We start from the raw sequence: 22,020 nt of genomic DNA, 5'->3' as shown, positions 1-22,020 counted from the left end.
AGATACAACACAGAGCGTCATAGGAAGTCATTCCTGCCTGTGGCCATCAAACTTTACAACTCCTCCCTTGGAGGGTCAGACACCCTGAGCCAATAGGCTGGTCCTGGACTTATTTCCTGGCATAATTTACATATTATTATTTAATTATTTATGGTTTATTACTATTTAATTATTTATGGTGCAACTGTAACGAAAACCAATTTCCCCTGGGATCAATAAAGTATGACTATGACCATGACTATGACTATGACTTGAGCAAACCAACTCGAAACCCTTTCCAAAAACTCCTACAATTCAGTTATGTTGTTACCAATAAGCATCTACTTCCAATCTATTTCCCCAGGTCCTCTCTTATGCTAGTGAAATCAGATTTCCCCCAGTTTAGGAGCTTAACTTGAGGAGCAATAACTGTTAAAATTGAGTTAAGCTGTCAGGTTGGCAACCTTTTGTTAATTCTGCTTTCCTTTCTACAGATACTGCCTGATCTGCTAAGTGCTTCCAGTGTTGTATGTTATTTTTGTGTACTGTGATAAGCCAGCACACACCACTATAGCCCAGTGTTAGACAGTGACAGACCAACCTCATCACGCATTTAGGTCTATCACAATATAACACTAAGGACTGACCAATTCCTGCATGTACTGTACAAAGTGCATTTGACAGACCTGTGTCAACAGTACTCTACCTGTCTTACGCAATGATAGACCCATCCCACAGTATTCAATCAGGGAGAAAATGGTGCCCTCCTGCAACATATCTCAGTATTATGCAGTAACAGACCTACATTAAGTGGCCACTTTATTAGGTACTTCCTTCATGAGTGTATGCTCATGTTCTTCTGCTGCAGTTTGATATGTTCAGAGATGCTCTTCTGCAACACATAGTTGTATAAGTTACTATTGGTTTCTTGTCAGCTTGAACCAGTCTGGCCCTTCTCCTCTTACCTCTCTTAACAAGGTGTTTTCACCCACAGAACTGCGGCTCAATAGATTTTTTTTTTTTGCTTTTTCGTACCATTCTCTGTAAACTCTAGAGACTGTTCTGTGTGAAAATCCCAGGATATCAGTAGTTTTTCAGATATTCAAACCACCCCATTTGGCACCAATAATCATTCCACAGTCAGAGTCATTTAGATCTAATTTCTTCCCCAATCTCATGTTTGTTCTCAACAACAAGTGAACCTCTTGACCATGTCTGCATGCTTTAATGCATTGAGTTGCTGCCACAAGATTGGGTGATTAGATATTTGCATTAATGAGCAGGTGTACTGGTATACTGTGCCTAATTAGATGGCCGCTGAATGTGAGTCTAACTCAGTCTCAGTAGCAACATTTGAATCAGCTTACACCACCCATCTACTTCAGGTAGCACATTCCAAATAATGGCAAATCAATGTGCATGCAGTTCCCTAGGAGGTGGTTATGATCTGTTGCCATTGTCTTTATAACCATATAACAATTACAGCACGGAAACAGGAAATCTCGGCCCTTCTGCCCTTTCTGAGGGCAGAGGCTGCAGATTTACAGATCTGTGAGAATGACTGTAGTGCACCACACATCGTTCATTGTGTGCTAGTGGCGAAGGAGGTGTCAATCAAGTGGGGTCATCGTCCTGGATCGAGATGACAAGATTTAAGAGTAGTTGGCACTGCACTCATCCAGCCACATGGAGGTTGTTCCGTCACACTCCTGACTTGTAACCTGCTGCTTGATGTGCCTGCAAATAAGACCATCAGACCATAAGACATAGGAACAGAATTAGGCCATTCGGCCCATTGAGTCTGCGCCACATTCCATCATGGCTGATTTATTATCCCTCTCAACCCCATTCTCCTGCCGCCTTTTGGTAACCTTTGACGACCTTATTAATCAAGAATCTATCAACCTCAATTTTAAATATACCCAATGACTTGGCTTCCACAGCCATTGGTCGCTATGAATTCCACAGATTCACCACCCTCTGGCTAAAGAAATTCCTTCTAATCTGTGTTCTAAATAGAAGTCCCCCTATTATAACACTCCACCTTCTGGTCCTAGACACCCTCACTATAAAAAACATCTTCTCCACATCCACTTTATCCATGCTTTTTGATATTCAATGTTTCAATGATATACTCCCTCATTCTTCTAAACTCCAGTGAATACAGGCCCAGAGCCATCAATCGTTCCTCGTACGTTAACCCTTTCATTCATGGGATCATTCTTGTGAACCTCCTCTGGATGATAAGATAGAAATGACAGTTATTATATGAAACACTGGTAGAAATGATAGAAAGGGTCCAGGATGTCTCTCTGGTACTCAGCACTTTACCAATGGAAACACTTTATTCCTTTTGCAAGCAACACACACAAAATGCTGGAAAGAGTATTGTCGACGTTTTGGGCCAAAACCCTTTTGCATGAATGCTTTTCATATTACATCAAATCAGCTGTGATCTTTGTCTAACTCTGAGGTGAAAAAGTTCCAGTTTCTCTAGTTAATCCAATCAACAGAGCCTTGTAACCTCTGGACTATTCTACAAAAACTTTTCTGCACTCTCTAAGGAGCTATCACATCCCTCCTGCAGCAGAGTGACCAGAATTGTAATACAGTAGGCAAAATGATGTTCACTGTAAAGTCCAGGACCTTGTCAGCTTTGTTTATTTCACCTTTCAAACCATCTCAGTGTTTCCACATCAATGTCCAGGATTCAGTTCTTCCAGCCCCTTTGAAATTTTACCTCATTATATAAACATTTATACCTAACAAAGTATATCATCTACACAAGATATTCTGCAGGTGCTAGAAATCCAATCACAGACATCCCGCCCTGCAAAAACTCATTTCAGGGAGGTAGCCCCATCAATTTGCGTGAGACTCCTGGGAGAGGTGGGATGTCTGCAATAGAGTAGCTCCTTAGCAGCTAGCCAGCTAGTTTAAATAATGTTAGCTATGCTAATGAACAAATGACACCTGTTAAACTCACCTCAACATGTCTTAACCCACCATGGGCAATAGAAAAGTCACTGTTGCAAACAGTGCAGCGAGCAACACTGTCATTATTTTGACCCCTATTAGGCAGGGGTACACTTTAGTGTAGTCTGGGGTGACATACGTTTTATATTTTCTTTTTTTGGAACACTCTGCCACTCTGACTTTTTTTTTGGAACTCTCTCGCTCTTGCTCTTGCTCTCTCTCTATCGCACGCACTCTCTCGCTCGTAGTCGCTCTCACTCGCGCTCGCTCTCTCGCGCTTATCCTCTAGTTCTAGTCTCACCTACCATGGAAACAACTTTCCTACTTCTATCTTATCTATCCCTTTCAAAATTTTGTATGTCTCTATAAGATCCCCTCTCATTCTTCTGAATTCCAGAGTATAGTCCCAGGATATATGGAGGATAAATCAAGCAAGCCCAGAGCACAAGCAGGTTAAGGGATATGGGAAGGCCGGCAGGTTCAACTGATTTACTGTAATGCACAGGTAAATCAGGTGAGCTTCGAGCATGGATCTAAGGGCATGGTTGGAATGATGAAATTACCCCAATACTTAGAGACAATATCTAGGGCAACATCCAAAAAGCTACATGTGTGTTATACGAGAGGGCTCCCGAAAGTCAGTGGGAATTAGAGGAACAGATAATGTAAGAAAATTGCAGAAAATGTAAGGGCAGAAGAATTACAGTAGTGGGGATTTTAATTTTCTCGACATTGACTTGGATTACTTTAGTGCAAGCATCTTAGATGGGGCGGGGTTTGTTAAATATGTCAGTGGAAGATTTTAAAGACAATATCTAATGAGCATAATCAGCCAGTGGCAGTATTCGACCTTGCCTTAGGAAATGGAACTGGTCGAGAGGTGGAAGTATCAGTGGAGGAATGCTTTTGGAACAGTAATATAATTCAGAAGGTTTCACAGCAGTTATTATGGAAGGTATTAAGGTTGGTTCTCAAGGTCTTAAACAAGGGGAACCCAATTTCAGTAGCACAAGGACCTAGTGAAATTAGACTGAGAGTAGATGTATGCAGGGAAAAAAACAAATGGGAGTGTTTTAAAAGAGAGTCAGAGTTCAGAGTTCAGGGCCAGCAGTGACGAAAGACAAAGATGACAAGATTAGTGAATTTTGGATAACAAATGATATTAAAGGGAAAGGGGAAGCATTTGGATGGCTAATGTAACAAGAACTTAGAAAGTATCTTGAGGAATACTGAGAGAGCAGGAGAAATCATAAGAATTGAATTTGGAGGACAAATAGCAACTATGAAATGTCCTTGGCAAGTAAGATTAAGGAGAATTGCAAGACATTTTATAAATATATACGGAAAAAGAAGATGGTCTGAGAAAGAGTAGGTCCCTTTAGCCTAAAGGCTTTAGGGGCCAAAAAGGTAAATCTATATATGTAGGCAGGGTATGTGGACAACGTCCTGAATGAATACAGTTCCTGTTCTGCACTGTATCTCTAAATAAAATAAAATGCTTTTTGTCTGTGTTCACCGAGGTGATGGATGTGGAGGATAATGAGTACGAGAGTGGGTGGGGGGGGGGTGCGTTTGGGGTTGGCGCTATGGTGGATAATCTGGAACATGCCTGGTTTAGCAGAATGGTTGGGAAGCACATTCAGACAGCTGAGGACAAAGTTGTCAACAGTGAAAAAAATCAGAAATGCGTGAGCAAAATTGGAAAGACAAATTATAGAATATCAGGAGTTTACAGAGGTACAGAGAGGAGACACTGTGGAGGGATGTGAAATCAAGCATAAAATGATTAAAGGTAAGAGTGGATCCCATGGCAGATACGTGGTCATGATGGCAGATACAAAAGAAGCATTTAAAAGGCTGTTAGATTGGCAAATGAATATACAGAGAGCTGAGAGATATAGACATTGTGTAGGTAGAAGGGTTTGGTTAGGTGTTGAAGGATCCGTCCCTGTGCTATACTGATCTGTGTTCTATGTAAACCACAGAACAATCATACAATATCTCTCATGACATAAAGAGGGTCCATCCATGCAATCCATCAAGTCTATGCTGGTTAACAGGACAATCACATCAACTCTATTCCCCTTCTTATCAAGAACATAAGAAATAGGAGCAGGAGTAGGCCATCCGGCCCATTGAGCCTGCCCCACCATTCAATAAGATCATGGCTGATCTGTCGGTAAACTCAGCTCCATCTACCTGCCTTTTCCCCATAACCCTTAGTTCCCCTACTATGTAAAAATCTATCTATCTTAAATATATTTCGTGAAGAAGTCTCAACTGCTTCCCTGGGCAGAGAATTCCACAGATTCAACACTCTCTGGGAAAAACAGTTTTTCCTCATCTCCATCCTAAATCTTCTCCCCTGAATCTTGAGGCAATGTCCCCTAGTTCTAGTCTAACCTACCAATGGAAACAACTTTCCTACTTCTATCTTATCTATCCCTTTCAAAATTTTGTATGTCTCTATAAGATCCCCTCTCATTCTTCTGAATTCCAGAGAGTATAGTCCCAAGCAACTCAATCTCTCCTCAAAAATTAACCCTTTCATCTCTGGAATCAACCTGGTGAACCTTCTCTGCATTGCCTCCAAAGCCAGTTTTCTTTCACATTCCCATTAACTCATTGATTCTTCCTATTCTAGAGGCAATTTACAGTAGCTAGTTAACTTCCCCAATCCACACATTATCTGTATTATGGGGGTAAATGGAGCATCTAGGAGAAACCAGCGTGGTTAGTGTTAGAAAGTCCAACCATCAATTAGCAGCAAACTTAAAATTCCAAACTGAGCCTCCAGTGATAAGATCTGAGCACATAATCACAGATCAGGAGGCCAAGTCTCTAGCTATTTGTCCAGTACCTGAACTGGACTAGTATCATCCACAGGCTTTCACTAATGCTTTTATTCAGTTAGTCATTATTTATTTGAGTTGTCTAAAAGGTACTTCAGATGCATCACTAATGTGATACACTGTGGTATTTTCCACATGGATGACCAGAGTAGGGAATAGAAATGGGTCCTATTTGCTACACTTACAATTTAGACCAACATGCTAATGAAGTGAATGGCCAGGGCATTTTATTGATGCAGAAGCCAGACACAGAGCAGCTGATTGGATGATTTGATACAGTCAGTTGTGCTCTGCTTTGACCTCTGAGCAGATAGATGTTTGACTTCCATTCCTGCACATCCCTTAAAATTACAGCATATGGCCGAAGCCTTGGCCAAAGATTTAAGGGAAATTGTAGAAGTTGCCATCGAACAAAGTCATGAATTTGAATACTGTCTGGGGTAGGAACAGCTTAGGGTAGTGGGAAGAAACTGACCTCTAGTCAAGAGGAGTATGTGACTGTGAACGAAGTCACCGGGAGACACTAATGACAGAGAGGTCATTATTCAGCACAACAAGCAGGCGTCATACTGGAGACACTCCTGGAAGATGAGGCCTTCTGACCCAGTATTGCATCACATTTTATATGTCAAAGAACAGAGTAACAGCAGGACATGGTTACAATGCTTCATAATGCTTCCTTTGAATGGCACATAATTTCAAATACCTAAATGTTCACACCAACACACCCAAAGTGAGTGTTAATCACCCATCTCTACAGCTGCGTCACACATATGCAGACATTTTGGTTGAATGGATATTACCTGGTTTGGGATCAACCTCAGTCTGCAGCTCCAGGAAGAGCATTGTTCTCAATTGAACTTTAAATTCAATCTGCAATCCACTTTCAGAGCTGAAGACTGGTTGCTGTTGAAACTAACACTTGCTATATTCCATCACTCCAGAATATGCCCTAACAAGGAAGTTTGTTAGAGCTGAAGATCAGATGCTTGTTGAAGGTCAACTCAGAGAGATAAAGGTATCTGAAATGTTTAATCTCTTTGTGGTAAAGATGACTCATTACAATTATACTCTCAAGGTTCCTCATCATAGGCTCGTCCAAAAGATTAAGATGTGTGGGATATACGGTGACTTCGCCATTTGGATTCAGAATTGGCTTGGCCATAGAAGACAGAGAGTAGTGGATGTGATTTCTTTTCTGGCCAGAGGTCCATGACAAGTGGTGTTCTGCAGAGAACTGAACTGAATTCTCTGCTGTTTGTGATATGTAGAAATGACTTCAATGGTAATGTGGATGAGTGAATGGGTACATTTATAGATGACACAAATGTCATATGTCATATAGAAAAGCTTCAAAGTGGACTTTGTATCTGGTTATTTCTCCAGATTGGTATGTTCTTCAGTGAAGTGGATCCCAGTTTGATGAATGCACTCTACAATGCTTCATTCTACACAAGAAGGGAATCCTATGACTATCAGTCTGTGTGTGGCCCCTCCCATAATACTGACACAGGAGCAGCACCCAGATCCATCTTCATTGTAAGTTTATACTCACTGTTAGAAACCAAGAGATGAGGTGTGTCTTTCTCGTTAGGTTGTAAATATATTTTATAAAAATATTGGAGATGAGGGTGGGAAAAGTCCTCTTTGATTGGGCTGCAGGAGGTAAGTGATGAAGAAAAATCACAGGAATCCCTCCAGGCTTGATGGTGTTGAAGAGTTCTTGGGCCCACAGCAGAGTTAGATCAGCCACACTGCCATAACAACCAGTACTTATTGTCATCCTCTGTGTGATAAGATCTCTGAAAGACCAATGACTCCAAGAAATTTCTCAGGGGAAAACAGTGAGTAAAGTTCATAATGCAACAAAAGATAAAGTAAATACCCTGAGGGTATGAAAATAAGTAGATGGTATAAATAAACAGGATTATTGCTAAGTGAGAGCTGTTTGAATGGAACACAGTATTGAAGGCTGAAGAAATAGATGTCACAGGGAAAATGGAGAACTGGTGTCTGATTGTACAGGTCTAGTGGCTAGATTTTACAAATTATGATAACATTCAAGATGATGGGGCAGCCCAAGCTAATTGGAAATGAAATGGTGGTACATGTAAGAATGGAGGTGACTATCAAATGTACACATGATGCCTGTGAATTGAGATAAAGGATAAGAGGAATCAGTCATACTAATAGTGGTGAACTGTATATAGTACAAAGGATTAAAAGGACAGTTCCAATTACGGGGAAACATTGAGCAATCTCCTGCCCTAACAAATAAACTAACAAGGAGAAAGAGGTACAAGATGTCTTTCTCGTTCAATAAGCAAGAAGCTCAATAAGATGAAAACAATGTCCCAGTATGAGACTCGGTAAGAGTAGTACATTGGGATAATATCTAGGGAACAGTCGTGTGGTCGGAACAACGTATAATTATCCAAATACAGCAAGTAATGGATTACAACCCGCAGCGATGAAAGGTGGTGTTAAGGAAGGTTACTGGAGAAATATTTAGTAAGTCAAACTGGGCAGCATCACAACTAGAATAGTGGCTCCTGCTAGAACTTACCTATTGAAGGGTAGCAGGAAATGTGAAGCTGTATTTCTCTATTGGCATGTAGAATCTCTAATTAGTACTTTATGTTTTTGTTTAGCCTACTGTTTCTGATTTGCTGAACCTGGCTTGGTGGAGCTCAGCTGCTGCCTGGTAAGATAATTCTCTTATCTATAGGTCATACACTTCAGTACCTTGTGACTGAGTGTGTGGGCCAAATGATTATGTATTTTGTGTTTGTGTGTGGTCCTGATGGTGAGTGATATGGAGTCCAGGGTTCGAATTTGAAAAATAATTCCTATTTACCTTGCAAGATTTATAATTGAAAGATTCTCGCTCTGTCACTGAGTTGCTAATTTCTTTCCTCACAGTGAGAACCTGTTGCCCAATGTTATCTGTCAGTCTCTGAGAATGGAAGCCTCACTTTCACTCTTGGACTTAATCAACAGTCAAGGAGCTGATATTAAAATCAATTCCCTGTATGTTGCACATGGCAAATTGAAAGGAGCATCCATTTTCACAATATTTGGTGCATTAGCTCCTATGTGAGGTCAGTGGAATCTTTCATAAGTTAAATAGGAACGTGAAGAGTCGCCCAATGTAATAGACAATTAAAACACCCTGTTGACAGGAAATAATGCCTCCACTATATGGCATATACATAGTCATAGTCATACTTCATTGATCCTGAGGGAAATTGGTTTTCATTACAGTTGCACCAACCAAGAATATAGTATAAATATAGCAATATAAAACCATAAATAATTAAATAGTAATGGTCATAGTCATACTTTACTGATCCCGGGGGAAATTGGTTTTCGTTACAGTTGTACAATAAATAATTAAATAGTAATAAAATCATAAATAATTAATAGTAATATGTAAATTATTCCAGGAAATAAGTCCAGGACTAGCCTATTGGCTCAGGGTGTCTGACCCTCCAAGGGAGGAGTTGTAAAGTTTGATGGCCACAGGCAGGAATGACTTCCTATGACGCTCTGTGTTGCATCTCGGTGGAATGAGTCTCTGGCTGAATGTACTCCTGTGCCCAACCAGTCCATTATGTAGTGGATGGGAGACATTGTCCAAGATGGCATGCAACTTGGACAGCATCCTCTTTTCAGACACCACCATCAGAAATGTGAATCCATGGAAAGCATCTGCCCCAGACAGCGTGCCTGGCTGAGTACTGAAGTCATATGCTAATCAACTGGCTGGAGTATTTACGGGCATCAGCGGCACTTAAATCCACAGTGATGAAGTGTGTTGAAAGGCTGGTGTTGAAGCATATCAGCTCCTGTCTGAGTGGCAACTTGGATCCGCTCCAGTTTGCCTACCGAAGTAACAGGTCCACAGCAGATACCATCTCATTAGCTCTTCACTCAACCCTGGAACATCTGGACAGCAAAGGTGCATATATCAGGATGCTCTTCTATCAACTACAGCTCGGCATTTAATACCATCATCCCCTCAAAACTAATCAGTAACCTCCAAGACCTGGGCCGCATTGGAATCCTGGATTCCCTCACTTGCAGACCCTCGTCAGTTCAGATTGGCAACACATCTCCTCCACAATCTCCATCAGCACAGGAGCACCACAGGAATGTGTACTTAGCCCCCTGCTCTATTCGCTCTACACCAATGCCTGTGTGGCTAAGTACAGCTCCAACACCATATATAAGTTTGCTAATGACATCATTGTTGTGGGCTGTGTCAAAAATGGTGATAAATCAGCATACAGGAGGGAGATTAAAAACTTGGCTGAGTGGCGTAATAACAACAACCTGTCACTCAATGTCAATAATACCAGCGAACTGATTGTAGACTTTAGGAGAAGGAAACCAGAGGTCCATGAGCCAGTACTCATCAGAGGATCAGAGGTAGAGAGGGTCAGTAATTTTAAATTCCTGGGTGCCACTATCTCAGAGGACCTGTCCTGCACCCATCATATAAATATAATTGAAATGAAAGCAATGTCATCAAAAACCTTGGCAAATTTCTATAGATGTGTGGTGGAAAGTGTGCTGACTGGCTGCATTACAGCTTGATATGGGAACACCAATACCTACAAAAGGTAGTAGATTCAGCCCAGTACGTCATGGGTAAAGCTCTCCCAAACACTGAGCACATCTACATGAAACGTAGTCGTAGAAAACCAGCATCCATCATTAGAGATCCTCGCCACCCAGGCCATGCTGCCGCCATCAGGTAGAAGATACAGGAGCCTGAGGACTCGCGCCACCAGGTTTAAGAATAGTTACTATCCCTCAACCATTAGATAACTATTCTATTCTATTTCTGGTGTTCCCACTTCATCTTATATTTCCTGCTCCTTCATTTCATGTTATTTCATATTCGTTATTTATTGCTGTTTATTTATATTTGCATTTGCACAGTTTGTTGTTCATTGATCCAGGTTACAGTTACTATTCTATAGATTTGTTGAGTGTGCAGACATCCCACCCTGCAAAAACTCATTTCAGGGAGGTATCACCACCATTTCAGGGAGGTAGCACGCCACCTCCGCCAACCCCATATCCCCCCCACCTCCCGCCCATCGACCTCCAAGGGTGTATGTAATACTTTGTTTAGTGATTTTGTTTAATCTGTAAACCAAGTTGGGTATATGCAGCAAATGTGACATTAAAATATGTGCTTATATTATATTATCATGTTTATTCTATTACAACTTTAAGCAAGTCTACAGGGAGTTTGGCCTCATCACGTAGGACATCAATAGCTTAGCTCCTTAGCAGCCAGCCAGCTAGTTTAAATAACGTTAGCTATGCTGTAATGACACCTGTTAAACTCACCTCAACACGTCTTTTACATTTTAACCCACCATGGGCAATAGAAAAGTCACTGCTGCAAACAGTGCAGTGAGCAACACTGTCATTATTTTTGAGGTTGACTGTAAAGCCCGCCCACAGAGAAAACTGATAGGTCTACTTAGCAGGGGTCCCCAACATTTTTTACACCGCAGACCGGCTTAATATTGACAATATTCTTGCGGACCGGCCGACCGGGGCTGGGGGGTGTTAATCACGACCGGAATATAAGTGATAAGTCAATAGCATCATAACATTTTAAGTAACATTTGGATATTAAACACACAGCGCATATTTTCCCTGTATGAACATATAAAATCATTGCAACACACCAATATTGCTGAATCCCTGGGCTTGTTTCCCTGCAACAAGACGGTCCCATCGAGGGGTGATGGGAGACAGCGATACTCGAAGGGGGTTCCTTATGTCCAGTCTATTCCGCAATTTAGTTTTTGTTGCATTCACTGCAGATGTTATGTACCCCGTAACTGGGTTGCCAAACCAGCAGAAATGGACCACTTAGTTGGAGCCTGGATTACTGGAACTAAGAAAGTTTTATTAAAGAAATAAGTAACACAGTACTCTAACCTTGCAACAGGTTAGCAATGATAAAACACACATGTACACAGAACTGGGATAATGGGAATCAATCAAGCTCTATCGCAGTCTAGGGGTAAAATGATCAGTCTCAAGTGACGCAGAGTTCAGTTCAGCTTAGTACAGTTCGCAGTAATCGCTGTTGTGCCGTTGGAGAGAGAGAGAGAGAAGGATGATATGCAAATCAGATTCAGACCGACCTTTGACGTTCCTCGCAGTTAGCTTTCGGGCGAGCCCTTTTTAATGTCTTCTGAGGTCACCGACTGTGACCCCTCCATTCCGGATACGATCGTTCTTCCGCGGTGAACCCGGCACCCAGGCAAGGGCGGACACACACACCAGGTTCCTTCCGATCGTACCTTTTCACCCTGTGTGTCTATGGTTGGTCCCGCAACCAGACCTCCAGACTCCCACCAACTTGTGGGGGCACACCGCACTTCCAGGGTCTCGTTATCTCGTGATCTCGTGGTGTCTGTCGTGCCTTAGCGAACCTGTTCCTTTTATTCCCCTGCTGGGGTATCGCCTTTCCATCAAACTTCAAACAGTTCAGGTTCAAAGCAACCGGTCTGTCAATACTCAGAACTGTGTCTCTTTTCGTTAATCTCTCTCCTCTCTCATTAACATTTTGAGCGCTTCTCCATTTGTCTCTCTTATCTCTCTCATCAGCATCAATCTTCTGATAACTTGGTTTTTCGTCACACAGAAAACTCCGCTTCGCAGCAATATGATGTTGGAAATGGAAGCAACGTTTTCAGTGCTTTCGTGGCTATCTCAGGATATTTAGCCTTGACTTTGATCCAGAATGCTGGCAGAGATGTTATGTCAAACAAACTTTTCAGTCCACCATCATTTGCAAGCTCGAGGAGTCGATCTTATTCCCACGCTGACATGGACGATGCGTGCGTAATGACCTCGCTTGCGTTCAAGTTCAGCAGTGCGTGACAGGGAATGAGGAAAGGTGCAAATGACTCATATCGCCAAATCATATTGTTTCCTCATGGCCCGGTGGTTGGGGACCACTCTTAGCACAAAGAGAGACCAATCAGGATGCTTGCTCTCCCTCTCCCTCTCAAAAAAATCTATTTCCGGGATATTGCATATAATTTCCGGGCGTCAGGGAGCCTCTATCGATATGCGGGAGACTCCTGGGAGAGGTGGGATGTCTGAGTATGCACGCAGGAAAAGCAATCTCAGGGTTGTATGTACTCTGATCTTAAATTTTACTTTGAACTTTGAACCTCTTACTTTGACACCCTAAGGTAGCCACCTGATTCAGGCAGGCTTCAATCATACCAGTGCCCAAGAAGAACATGGTTATCTGCCTCAATGACTATATTCCCACAGCACCTACATCACTGTGATGTATTTATTTGACAGGTTCGTCATGAATCATATCAACTTGCTCCTGAGGAGTGACCTGGATCCACTCCAATTTGCCTACTATTCCAACAGATCAACAGCAGATGCTCTTCATTGGCTCTTCACTCATCTCAGTAATACCTGGGCAATAAAGATGTGTACATCAGGATGTTTTTCATTGACTAATCTAAACAATTTCCCTCAGGATCAATAAAGTATGACTATGACTATGACTATGACTACGACTACAGCTCAGCATTGAACACTATCATCCCCTCAAAATTAATCATTAGGCTCCAAGATCTGGCCCTCAATAAATTCCGTGCAACTGGATCCTCGATTTCCTCAGTTAGTAGGGATTGGTAAAAGCATCTCCTCCACATTCACCATCAACACAGGTGCAGCACAAAGCTGTATGCTCAGACCCCTGCTCTACACTTATGTCTGGATGGTTAAGTTCAGCTCCAATGCTGTATTTAAGTTTGCTGACAACACTACTGCTGTTCGTCGAATCAAAAGGTGGGACGAAATGGCATATAGGAGAGAGATTGAAAATCTGGTTGCATCATGCCACAACAATAACCTCTCACTCAACATCAGCAAAACCAAAGAGCTGATTATAGACTACAGGAGGAAGAAACCGGAGGTCCATGTGCCAGTCCTCATTAGGGGATAAGATGTGGAGAGGATCAGTAACTTTAGATTCCTTGGCATTAGCATATCAGGGGACCATCACAAAGAAGGCACAATAGAACGTTTACTTGCTTGGATGTTTGTTAGAAGATTTGGCACATCACCAAAAAATCTGACAAGCTTCTATAGATGCAGGGGTAGCACAGTGGCATATCAGATGGAATAACACTATTACAGCACCAGCAATCGGGGTTCAATTTCACCACCGTCTGTAAGGAGTTTATATATTCTCCCCGTGACCATGTGGGCTTGCTCTGCTTTCTCCCATATTCCAAGGGTGAGGAGGAAAATGGGTCACATGGGTATAATTGGGCCAGCACTGTCTCAATGGGCCGAAAGGGCCTGTTTTGTGCTGTCTGTCTAAATAAATAGATAAAATGCACAGTGGAGAGTCTCCTAGTTGGATGCATCATGGCCTGGTATGGAAACACCAATGCCCAGGAATGGAAAAGGCTACTGAGAGTGATGTTTGCAGCTCTGTCCATCACAAGAAAAGACCTCCCACCATTAAACACATTTACATGCAGTGCTGCCACAAGAAAGCAGCATCAATCATCAAGGTCCCCACATTCTCACTACTACCATCAAGCAAGAGGTACAGGAGCCTTAGGTCTCACATCACCAGGTTCAGGAATAGTTACTACCCTATAACCGTCAGGCTCCTAAACCGGCATCGATAACTTCACTCAAAACAAATCTCAGCTGATTCTACAACCTACAGACTCACTTTCATGGACTCTTTACAACTCATGTTCTCAATATAACTTTTTATTTGCACAGTTTGTCTTCTTTTGCACATTGCTGTTTGTCTGTCTTTGTTTAAGTATAATTTTTTGCAAATTCTGTTGTATTTATTTTCCTATAAATGTCTGCAAGAAAATGATTCTCAAGATAACATACAGTACATGTACTTTGATACAGGTGTCCCCCACCTTTCGAAACTCCACTGTTACGAAAGACCTACATTAGTACCCTGTTTTCGTTTTCAGAAGGTGTTTTCACTGTTACGAAAAAAAAATTCAGCGCGCGATAAAAAATCAGCGCGTGAAAAAATCAGCACACGATAAAAGGCAGTCACTCTGCCCCAGATTCTGAACGGCATTGCTTTAACACGTGCCTGTGAGCAGCCGTTTGCAAGATGAGTTCTATGGTGTCGGAAAAGCCTGAAAGAGCTCGTAAGGGTGTTACACTTAGTGTAAAAAAAGACATAATTAAGCGTTTTGATCGTGCTGAATGAAGTAAGGACTAAGTGAGTTTGACTTGTGGAAGCTGACGAACATGATGTTGAAGAGGTTTTGGCTTCCCATCACCAAGAACTGACAGATGAAGAGCTGATGCAATTGGAAGAAAAAAGAATAACAATCGAAACCGGATGAGTAATGATAATGTACGACTTTAATTTTGAAAGGGTACGTCGGCTTAGGAGATACTTGCAGGATGGTTTGAGTCCTTATTAAAGAACTGTGTGATAGAAAAATACGCGAGGCTCAGCAGTCAAGCAAGTCTTCCACATCAGCCACAGCAGACGACGAACCTCGACCTTCGACATTGAGGTGGGCAGAGAGAGAAGAAGATGAGCTGCCTGCTCTAATGGAAACAGATAACAAGATGACACCCCAGTGTCCCACCACCCCAACCCCCAGGCCACAGACAGATACCGATTCGCGAAGAATGCAAAGGTAGCCGGGAGGCACACAGCACATCTTTAAGAGAAAAGCCGAAATAAACATGCTAATTAATTAGGTGCCGTCCAACACGTAGTTGTCGGCCCAGATCAGAGACAACGCAATCGGAAACCGGCACTGATCTGGGCCGACAATTACAGGGGGCACCTAATTAATTAGCATGTTTGTTTTGGCTTTTTTCTTAAAGATGTGCTGTGTACCTCCCGGCTACCGCTGGACCCCTGCATGCTTCACGGATCGGTATCGGTTGGTGGCCTGGAGGGTGGGGGCCACTGCACCACCCAAACTCCGACTCAGCCTAACACACCATCATCAGTGTGCTCGGCGCTTTCCCAATTCCGGTAAGTGATACTACACTGTACATACATCATTTCTACTTTATATCGGCTGTGTATTTTTACGTGTTATTTGGTATGATTTGGCAGCTTCATAGTTTAAAGGTTACTGGAGAGAGTATTCTTGCCAACGGCGCTTGCGTGAGATTTTCTGCCGACGGCGCTTGCGTGAGATTTTCTGCCGACGGCGCTTGCGTGAGATTTTCTGCCGACGGCGCTTGCGTGTGATTTTCACTATGGAGAACAGTTCAGTAATGATTGTGGAAAAGTATTTCTACTTTATATAGGCTGTGTATTTATCATATCATTCCTGCTTTTACTATATGTTACTGTTATTTTAGGTTTTATGTGTTATTTGGCATGATTTGGTAGGTTATTTTTGGGTCTGCGAACGCTCACAAAATTTTCCCATATAAATAAATGGTAACTGCTTCTTCGCTTTACGACATTTCGGCTTACGAACCATTTCATAGGAACGCTGTACCTTCGGATGGCGGGGGAAACCTGTATTAAATTTTACATTGAACTTTGCAGCTGAGTTTCCATTTCCTTATTACCCACACAGTAATGTTCATGTATCACATCATCTCTAATGATTGTCTTTTACCTTCTTCTGCTAGGTCTTTATTGCAGCAGTTGTTGTATACGTTAACCTTCCAGATCAGCTTCCAAGCAGGTACAAATTAATGATGTTTCTCTTCAGGGTGGGTGAAGTGCGAAGAAAAAGAATTAAACAAATCATTTAGGCCTTGGATCACTCCTCTGCAGATAGAGAGATTTACAATCTAAAGCTCTTAAGTAATATCAGAAGTATGAAAAAAAAACAATCCAGCATGCTCTGGGTGGCATTCACTGACTTTGTGTGATGGAAAAGAGAACGGGTTCTACACTTGGGGCATTGTGTCCATCAGGAGAGTTACGTTATTCGTCAGCATACTGGACATCTGGGGATATTTCAGTCCCTATCAGACACCTTGTGATTGTCATGTTTAACATTTATCTACAGGTACACAACATGAAGTCCTCCAGGGGTTTCAAACTGTGAACCTGTATTTGTACTCAGAACATTTATTTTGCCCGTGATATTTATTCCATGCCCTGGACTTACAAGGGTTTCTTGAAGAGGGTAAGGGCAAGAGGGGCAGAGTATGAAGGGCCCTCACAGATGAGATAGGGTGGGGCTTTTGATCAATTTCTCTGGCAGAGCACCATGAGATGGGCCAGAAGCCTAGAACCACCTCTTCCTCATATGAAGAGGAAAAGAATGATAAGGGAAGGCAACAAGATTACCAGGAGCATTGAACGATGAAGCTTGGTAGTGGAGCTGTTATAAAGGGGTATTGTTGAGAGGAGAAGGAGGTGTGCCTATTTCCTCTCGGACAGGAGACACTAAAGATTCTCAGCTATATTGGCCCTTACCACTGCTGACTCTCAAATGACTGTGGTGCCCAGTCAGAAAAAGTCCAGAGTCAGGGAAGCACCTGGGCCATTTCACCCAGACACATTTACCAAGATTACTTCCAGCAAGGTTGAAGGATGTCCCTGAATCTTAACCAATATTCTTCATCACTAAATGCTATTTACTGCTGCTGCTGAGTTCAGCTTAGTTATTTGAACTAGTTGCATTCATGAATATTTCTTTTCTTTCCTTTATTAGCAGATGACACATTGGCAGACAGTACTGAACTGAGGGAGACAAGCTGTGTCACCAAGCAGACACAGTACTACTTTGGCAGCAACAGAAGATCCTACAGCAATTTAATTGATTGCAACAACTGCTCCAGGTTTGTAACTGAGTCAATAGTCCATGGCAACTCCCACAGAAATAAATCCAATGTAAAAGCTGACTAACTAATAGTTCATAGACACTGTCTGACCTCTGTCTTAGTCAGGACAAGAATCCCAATGTTGGACTCCACCCTCCTGTTGCCAAAGAAGGATGGGGAAATTCCATTATGGAATCATGACCATCAAATGACATTGGGGTTGTGTTTGGATGTGATGCTTCAAGTCAAATGTCAATTCCAAAATTGGAAAATTGTCCAAAAGAAAAGGAAAATGCAGTCACATGTATGGGGATTGCTGCTCTGGTAGTTAAGGTAGAGCCTTATCATGCTAAGAGATTATAGCAGTAGCGAAATAACCCAGAACAGGTGTTGGAGTATAACATGCTTAAAGGGCTATCCTACAGCAAAGGGTCAATTTGAGCCCCAGCCCACTGTCATCACCAATTCAGTGGACTCTGAAAACGTTCACTCGTTCCTCAATTACTCCCTATTTACTTGTGCACAAGGGGAACAGCACGAACCCTGTCACCAAACTGCTCTGAAATCTGAACAGAGAAATACCAGCCTTTTACAGAATTGACCAGCAGTTACAGATATTGACCGAATGATAACCTTGTGTACATTAAAATTTCTTACTTGCATGGTCAATCACCATTCACAATACAGGTGTTAAAAGTCAATAGGAACTAAAAGCTCAGACACAAGGAAATTTGCAGATGCTGGAAATTCAAGCAACACACACAAAAAATGCTGGTGAATGCAGCAGGCCAGGCTGCACCTATAGGAAGAGGTACAGTCGATGTTTCGGGCCGGGACCCTTCGTTAGGACTAACTGAAAGAAGAGATAGTAAGAGACAAAGGGTCCTGGCCCGAAAGGTTGACTGTACCTCTTCCAATAGATGCTGCCTGGCCTGCTGTGTTCACCAGCATTTTTTGTGTGAGAAGCTAAAAGCTAACAACTTATGACACTTTGAAGTTACTTTAATTACTTTAGTAGTTAGCCATTAGTTGATGTGTGCCTTGCATCCTTATCTTGTGTTACGTACCCTGTAACTGGGTTGCCAAACCAGCAGAAATGGATCACTCAGTTGGAGTCTGGATTACTAGAACTAAGGAAGTTTTATTAAAGAAACAAGCAACACAGTAATTGAAAGGATAATAAATGCAACAGTTCAGCAATGATAAACACACATGTGCACAGAATTAAGATAACAGCATCAATCAAGCTCTATCGTTGTCTAGGGGTAAATGACCAATTTCAAAGTGACACAAAGTTCAGTCCAATTTAGTTCAGTTCGCAGTAATCGTTGCCATGGCGATGGACAACGTGGGGGGAGGGAGAGAGAGAGAACGAGAACAACTGATCATTCAGAAACAGCTTCCACTCACAGACCGGCGATATTGCTCACAAGCAGCTTTCGGGCGGGTCCTTTCTGATGTCACCTGAGGTCACCGACTGTGACCCCTCCTCCAGATGCGGTCGATCCTCTGCAGTGAACCCGGCACCCAAGCGAGGGTGGACACACACTGGGTTCCCGCTGATCGTACCTTTCTACCCTGTGCGTTTAAGGTCCGATACTTCCCACCGACTCGTGAGAGGCGCACCACTTTCAGGGTCTCGTTACCTCGGGTGTCAACCTTTATCCCCCTGCTGGGGTATCGCCTGTCCATCACTTCAGACAGTTCAGGGTTCAAAGGGGGAGCCGCTCCAGACAGCTCTCTCTCCCGTCCCTTCATTGCACATCTCCAGATCGCCTGTCCATCACTTCAAACAGTTCAGGGTTCAAAGGGGGAGCAGCTCTAGACAGCTCTCTCTCCCCCGTCCCTTCATTACACATCTCCAGATGCTGCTTCATTGTTCCTTATCTCTCCTTCCCCTGAGGACAGGTGGCAGACCACTGCTGATGTCACTGGTGCAAGCCCAGGCCAGCAAACATCTTAATTTATGTGTATTCTCGTCACACTTCCCCCCTTTAAGGATTTTTACCGGGAGGTAAAAATTACAAATATGAATACATTATTTGATAGACACACAAATATACATCTTTATCAGCTATTTGGCTAACACAGCGAGTTTGAAGTTGTCAACACCTTGACAGACAGTCATCACATTTTCTGTTCCTTTTATATGCGTTATTAATAATCCCTTAGACCAGGCTCCAACTCAGCAAACTTCATAGTGGCCAAAAACACTGATGAATTGCGATCAATGTAACCTCTCATTTGGTTTTGTCCCGGACCACAATAACAAGGGTCGTCCCATTCCGACTCGGTTTTCTCTCGCAAGGGCTTAGTAGGAGGGGGAGGGGTAGTGACCGCAGAGTTATTGCAAAACTTCCTACAGTACCCCAACATCTCCAAGAGCCTTCTGAGGGCCGTCTTGTCTGTCGGGGTTGGGAGGTCAGCGATAGCCTGCACTGTAGCTTGCATCGCTGCCAGCTGCCCCTGTGTCACCACAATTCCCAGGTAAGTGACCCTCGTGTGGCCGAATTCATTTTTTTCAAGGTTCACTATCAAACTGGCTTCAGACAGCCGTGTTAAATTGCCAATACACACCTCTGTGTTCGTCAGCCCTTTAGTCACTGAATTACTCATTATATATGACTGTTGTTTACTAGGCTGCCCTATTGTGACAGACATCAACCAACGTCCCAGTTCTTTGCATTGCCTCGGGACAATCAAACACACGGGTGCGAGTCGTTTAATTACTTCTGCTAAAGAGCCGCTTTGTTCGGGGATTAAGGGAGAGACCTTATCAGTAGATCTGGCCAAAACAATAGCCTTCTCCCATCTGATCGATCCCATACTAATCTTTTCAAAATGGTTTTTTTCTCTTATCAGGGGGCCCCTAGCTTCATTGATTTCCACGCTAACACCGACTAGGTTTGTTAGCATATCAAAAGCCGGTGACCGTCTCAGTTCGCGTCGGTCATGATCAACAACATTCTTCCCCCTGGGCAGCCGGTAAACCTCTTTCATGATTCCACCAACTGTTTCCTCCAGCACCGCAAAATGTCCACCGGGGGGAACCTTGTGGGCCAGGTTAAAAATTTCATCCTCATAACTCTTTTGCACCACCCCCAACTCCTCATCGGCAGGCACGGTACTTGGTCTCCCTTTCTTCCTTAGCACCTCCTCCTCCACACAATAGCCTACTAGTTCCCTTGTTAAAGCTGTGTCAGAGAGAGCTGCCTCTGCCGAAACCATCAGTCCCTCGTCTCGCTCCCGCGTCTGCATAAATTCTTTCCTGGCTACTGCTACGTCTGTCCCAGCTCCCTCACTACCTCTTGTCTCACTACACTCCTTCTTTTCATTTTCTACCCCCATCTCATACAAGACTGGCAGAAACGTGTCAGCTAAATTCACTACCGCAGCCCCATGATGAACCTGTGAGTCCATGGGCGGGGCCTCAATGCTGGCAGGCTGACCTGTCAATCTCACGACTGGGAACACGATTCCCCCGGTGAGGTCATTACCGAGCAAGACTTCCACGCCTTTCATCGGTAATTCGGACCTCACCCCGATCGTGACTACGCCAGAGACCAGGTTGCTTTGTAAGTGTATCTGGTGCAAAGGGACTGACTCTGTCCCTCCCCCAGCACCTTTGACCTTTACCTCCCCAGTCTGGGTCTCTGAGCTAAACTCTAATACACTTTTCAGTATTAGTGACTGACACGCTCCCGTGTCTCTCCAGATCCGCACTGGAACTGGTTTTAACCCCTCCTTCACCGACACCAATCCGGCCGAGATAAACCTCTCGCGCCCTTCCTGAACTTTGGCAGACCTGTCCTTCCCTAGCGGTTCGCTTAACAGCTCGATACAGTCATTCAACATTGCCGTTTTTCCTTTCCCCGTCTCCTTCCTTGGGGCAAAGCACCTGGACGCAAAGTGTCCGATTTTCCCGCAATTATAACAGACGACCCCAGGAGACTTCCTACCAGACTGCTCCCGGTCTACCTTATCCTTCTCACTAGTCCCCGGCTTATTTTCTGACTTTTCTGGCGGACTCTCCCCGCTGTCCTGACTACCCTTCTGGTAGCCTTTACTCGGGGCAAACTTCATTTTATGCATCAACGCATACTCATCCGCTAACTTAGCAGTTGCGGCTAACGTGGCTGCCTCTTTCTCATCGAGGTAGGGTCTCATACCCTCAGGGACACAACCTTTAAACTGCTCAATCAGGATCAGCTGTAGCAGTCTGTCATAATCCCCCTCTACCCCCTCCGAGGCGCACCAACGCTCACAATATGTCTGCATCTCACGGGCAAACTCTAAATACGTGCGGTCCCACTGCTTCCTCGCATTCCGGAACCTCTGCCGGTATGCCTCCGGGACCAACTCATAGATCCTGAGGATGGCCTCTTTCACCACCTCATAC

General features: G+C 43.3%; 1 protein-coding gene across 5 annotated transcripts in view; it reads left to right on the top strand.

Moving 5' to 3' along the window:
* The window catches only part of cacna2d2a (calcium channel, voltage-dependent, alpha 2/delta subunit 2a), a 1,072,053-nt gene that overhangs the window by 1,035,358 nt on the left and 14,675 nt on the right, over nt 1-22,020 (top strand). For 3 of the 5 annotated variants that reach the window (XM_063067752.1, XM_063067751.1, XM_063067749.1), the window contains 4 exons: nt 7,194-7,346; nt 8,459-8,511; nt 16,476-16,531; nt 17,513-17,639. In XM_063067752.1, coding sequence (XP_062923822.1) covers nt 7,194-7,346; nt 8,459-8,511; nt 16,476-16,531; nt 17,513-17,639 — 389 coding nt within the window. The remainder of the gene's footprint in view (nt 1-7,193; nt 7,347-8,458; nt 8,512-16,475; nt 16,532-17,512; nt 17,640-22,020) is intronic. The other 2 variants (XM_063067753.1, XM_063067750.1) reach the window with 1 other exon arrangement.

The sequence above is a fragment of the Mobula hypostoma genome, chromosome 15 (genome assembly GCF_963921235.1).
Source record: "Mobula hypostoma chromosome 15, sMobHyp1.1, whole genome shotgun sequence".
Lineage (NCBI taxonomy): Eukaryota > Metazoa > Chordata > Chondrichthyes > Myliobatiformes > Myliobatidae > Mobula > Mobula hypostoma.
Note: the sequence above shows the minus strand (reverse complement) of the source record. Positions and strands in the feature narration are given on the sequence as shown.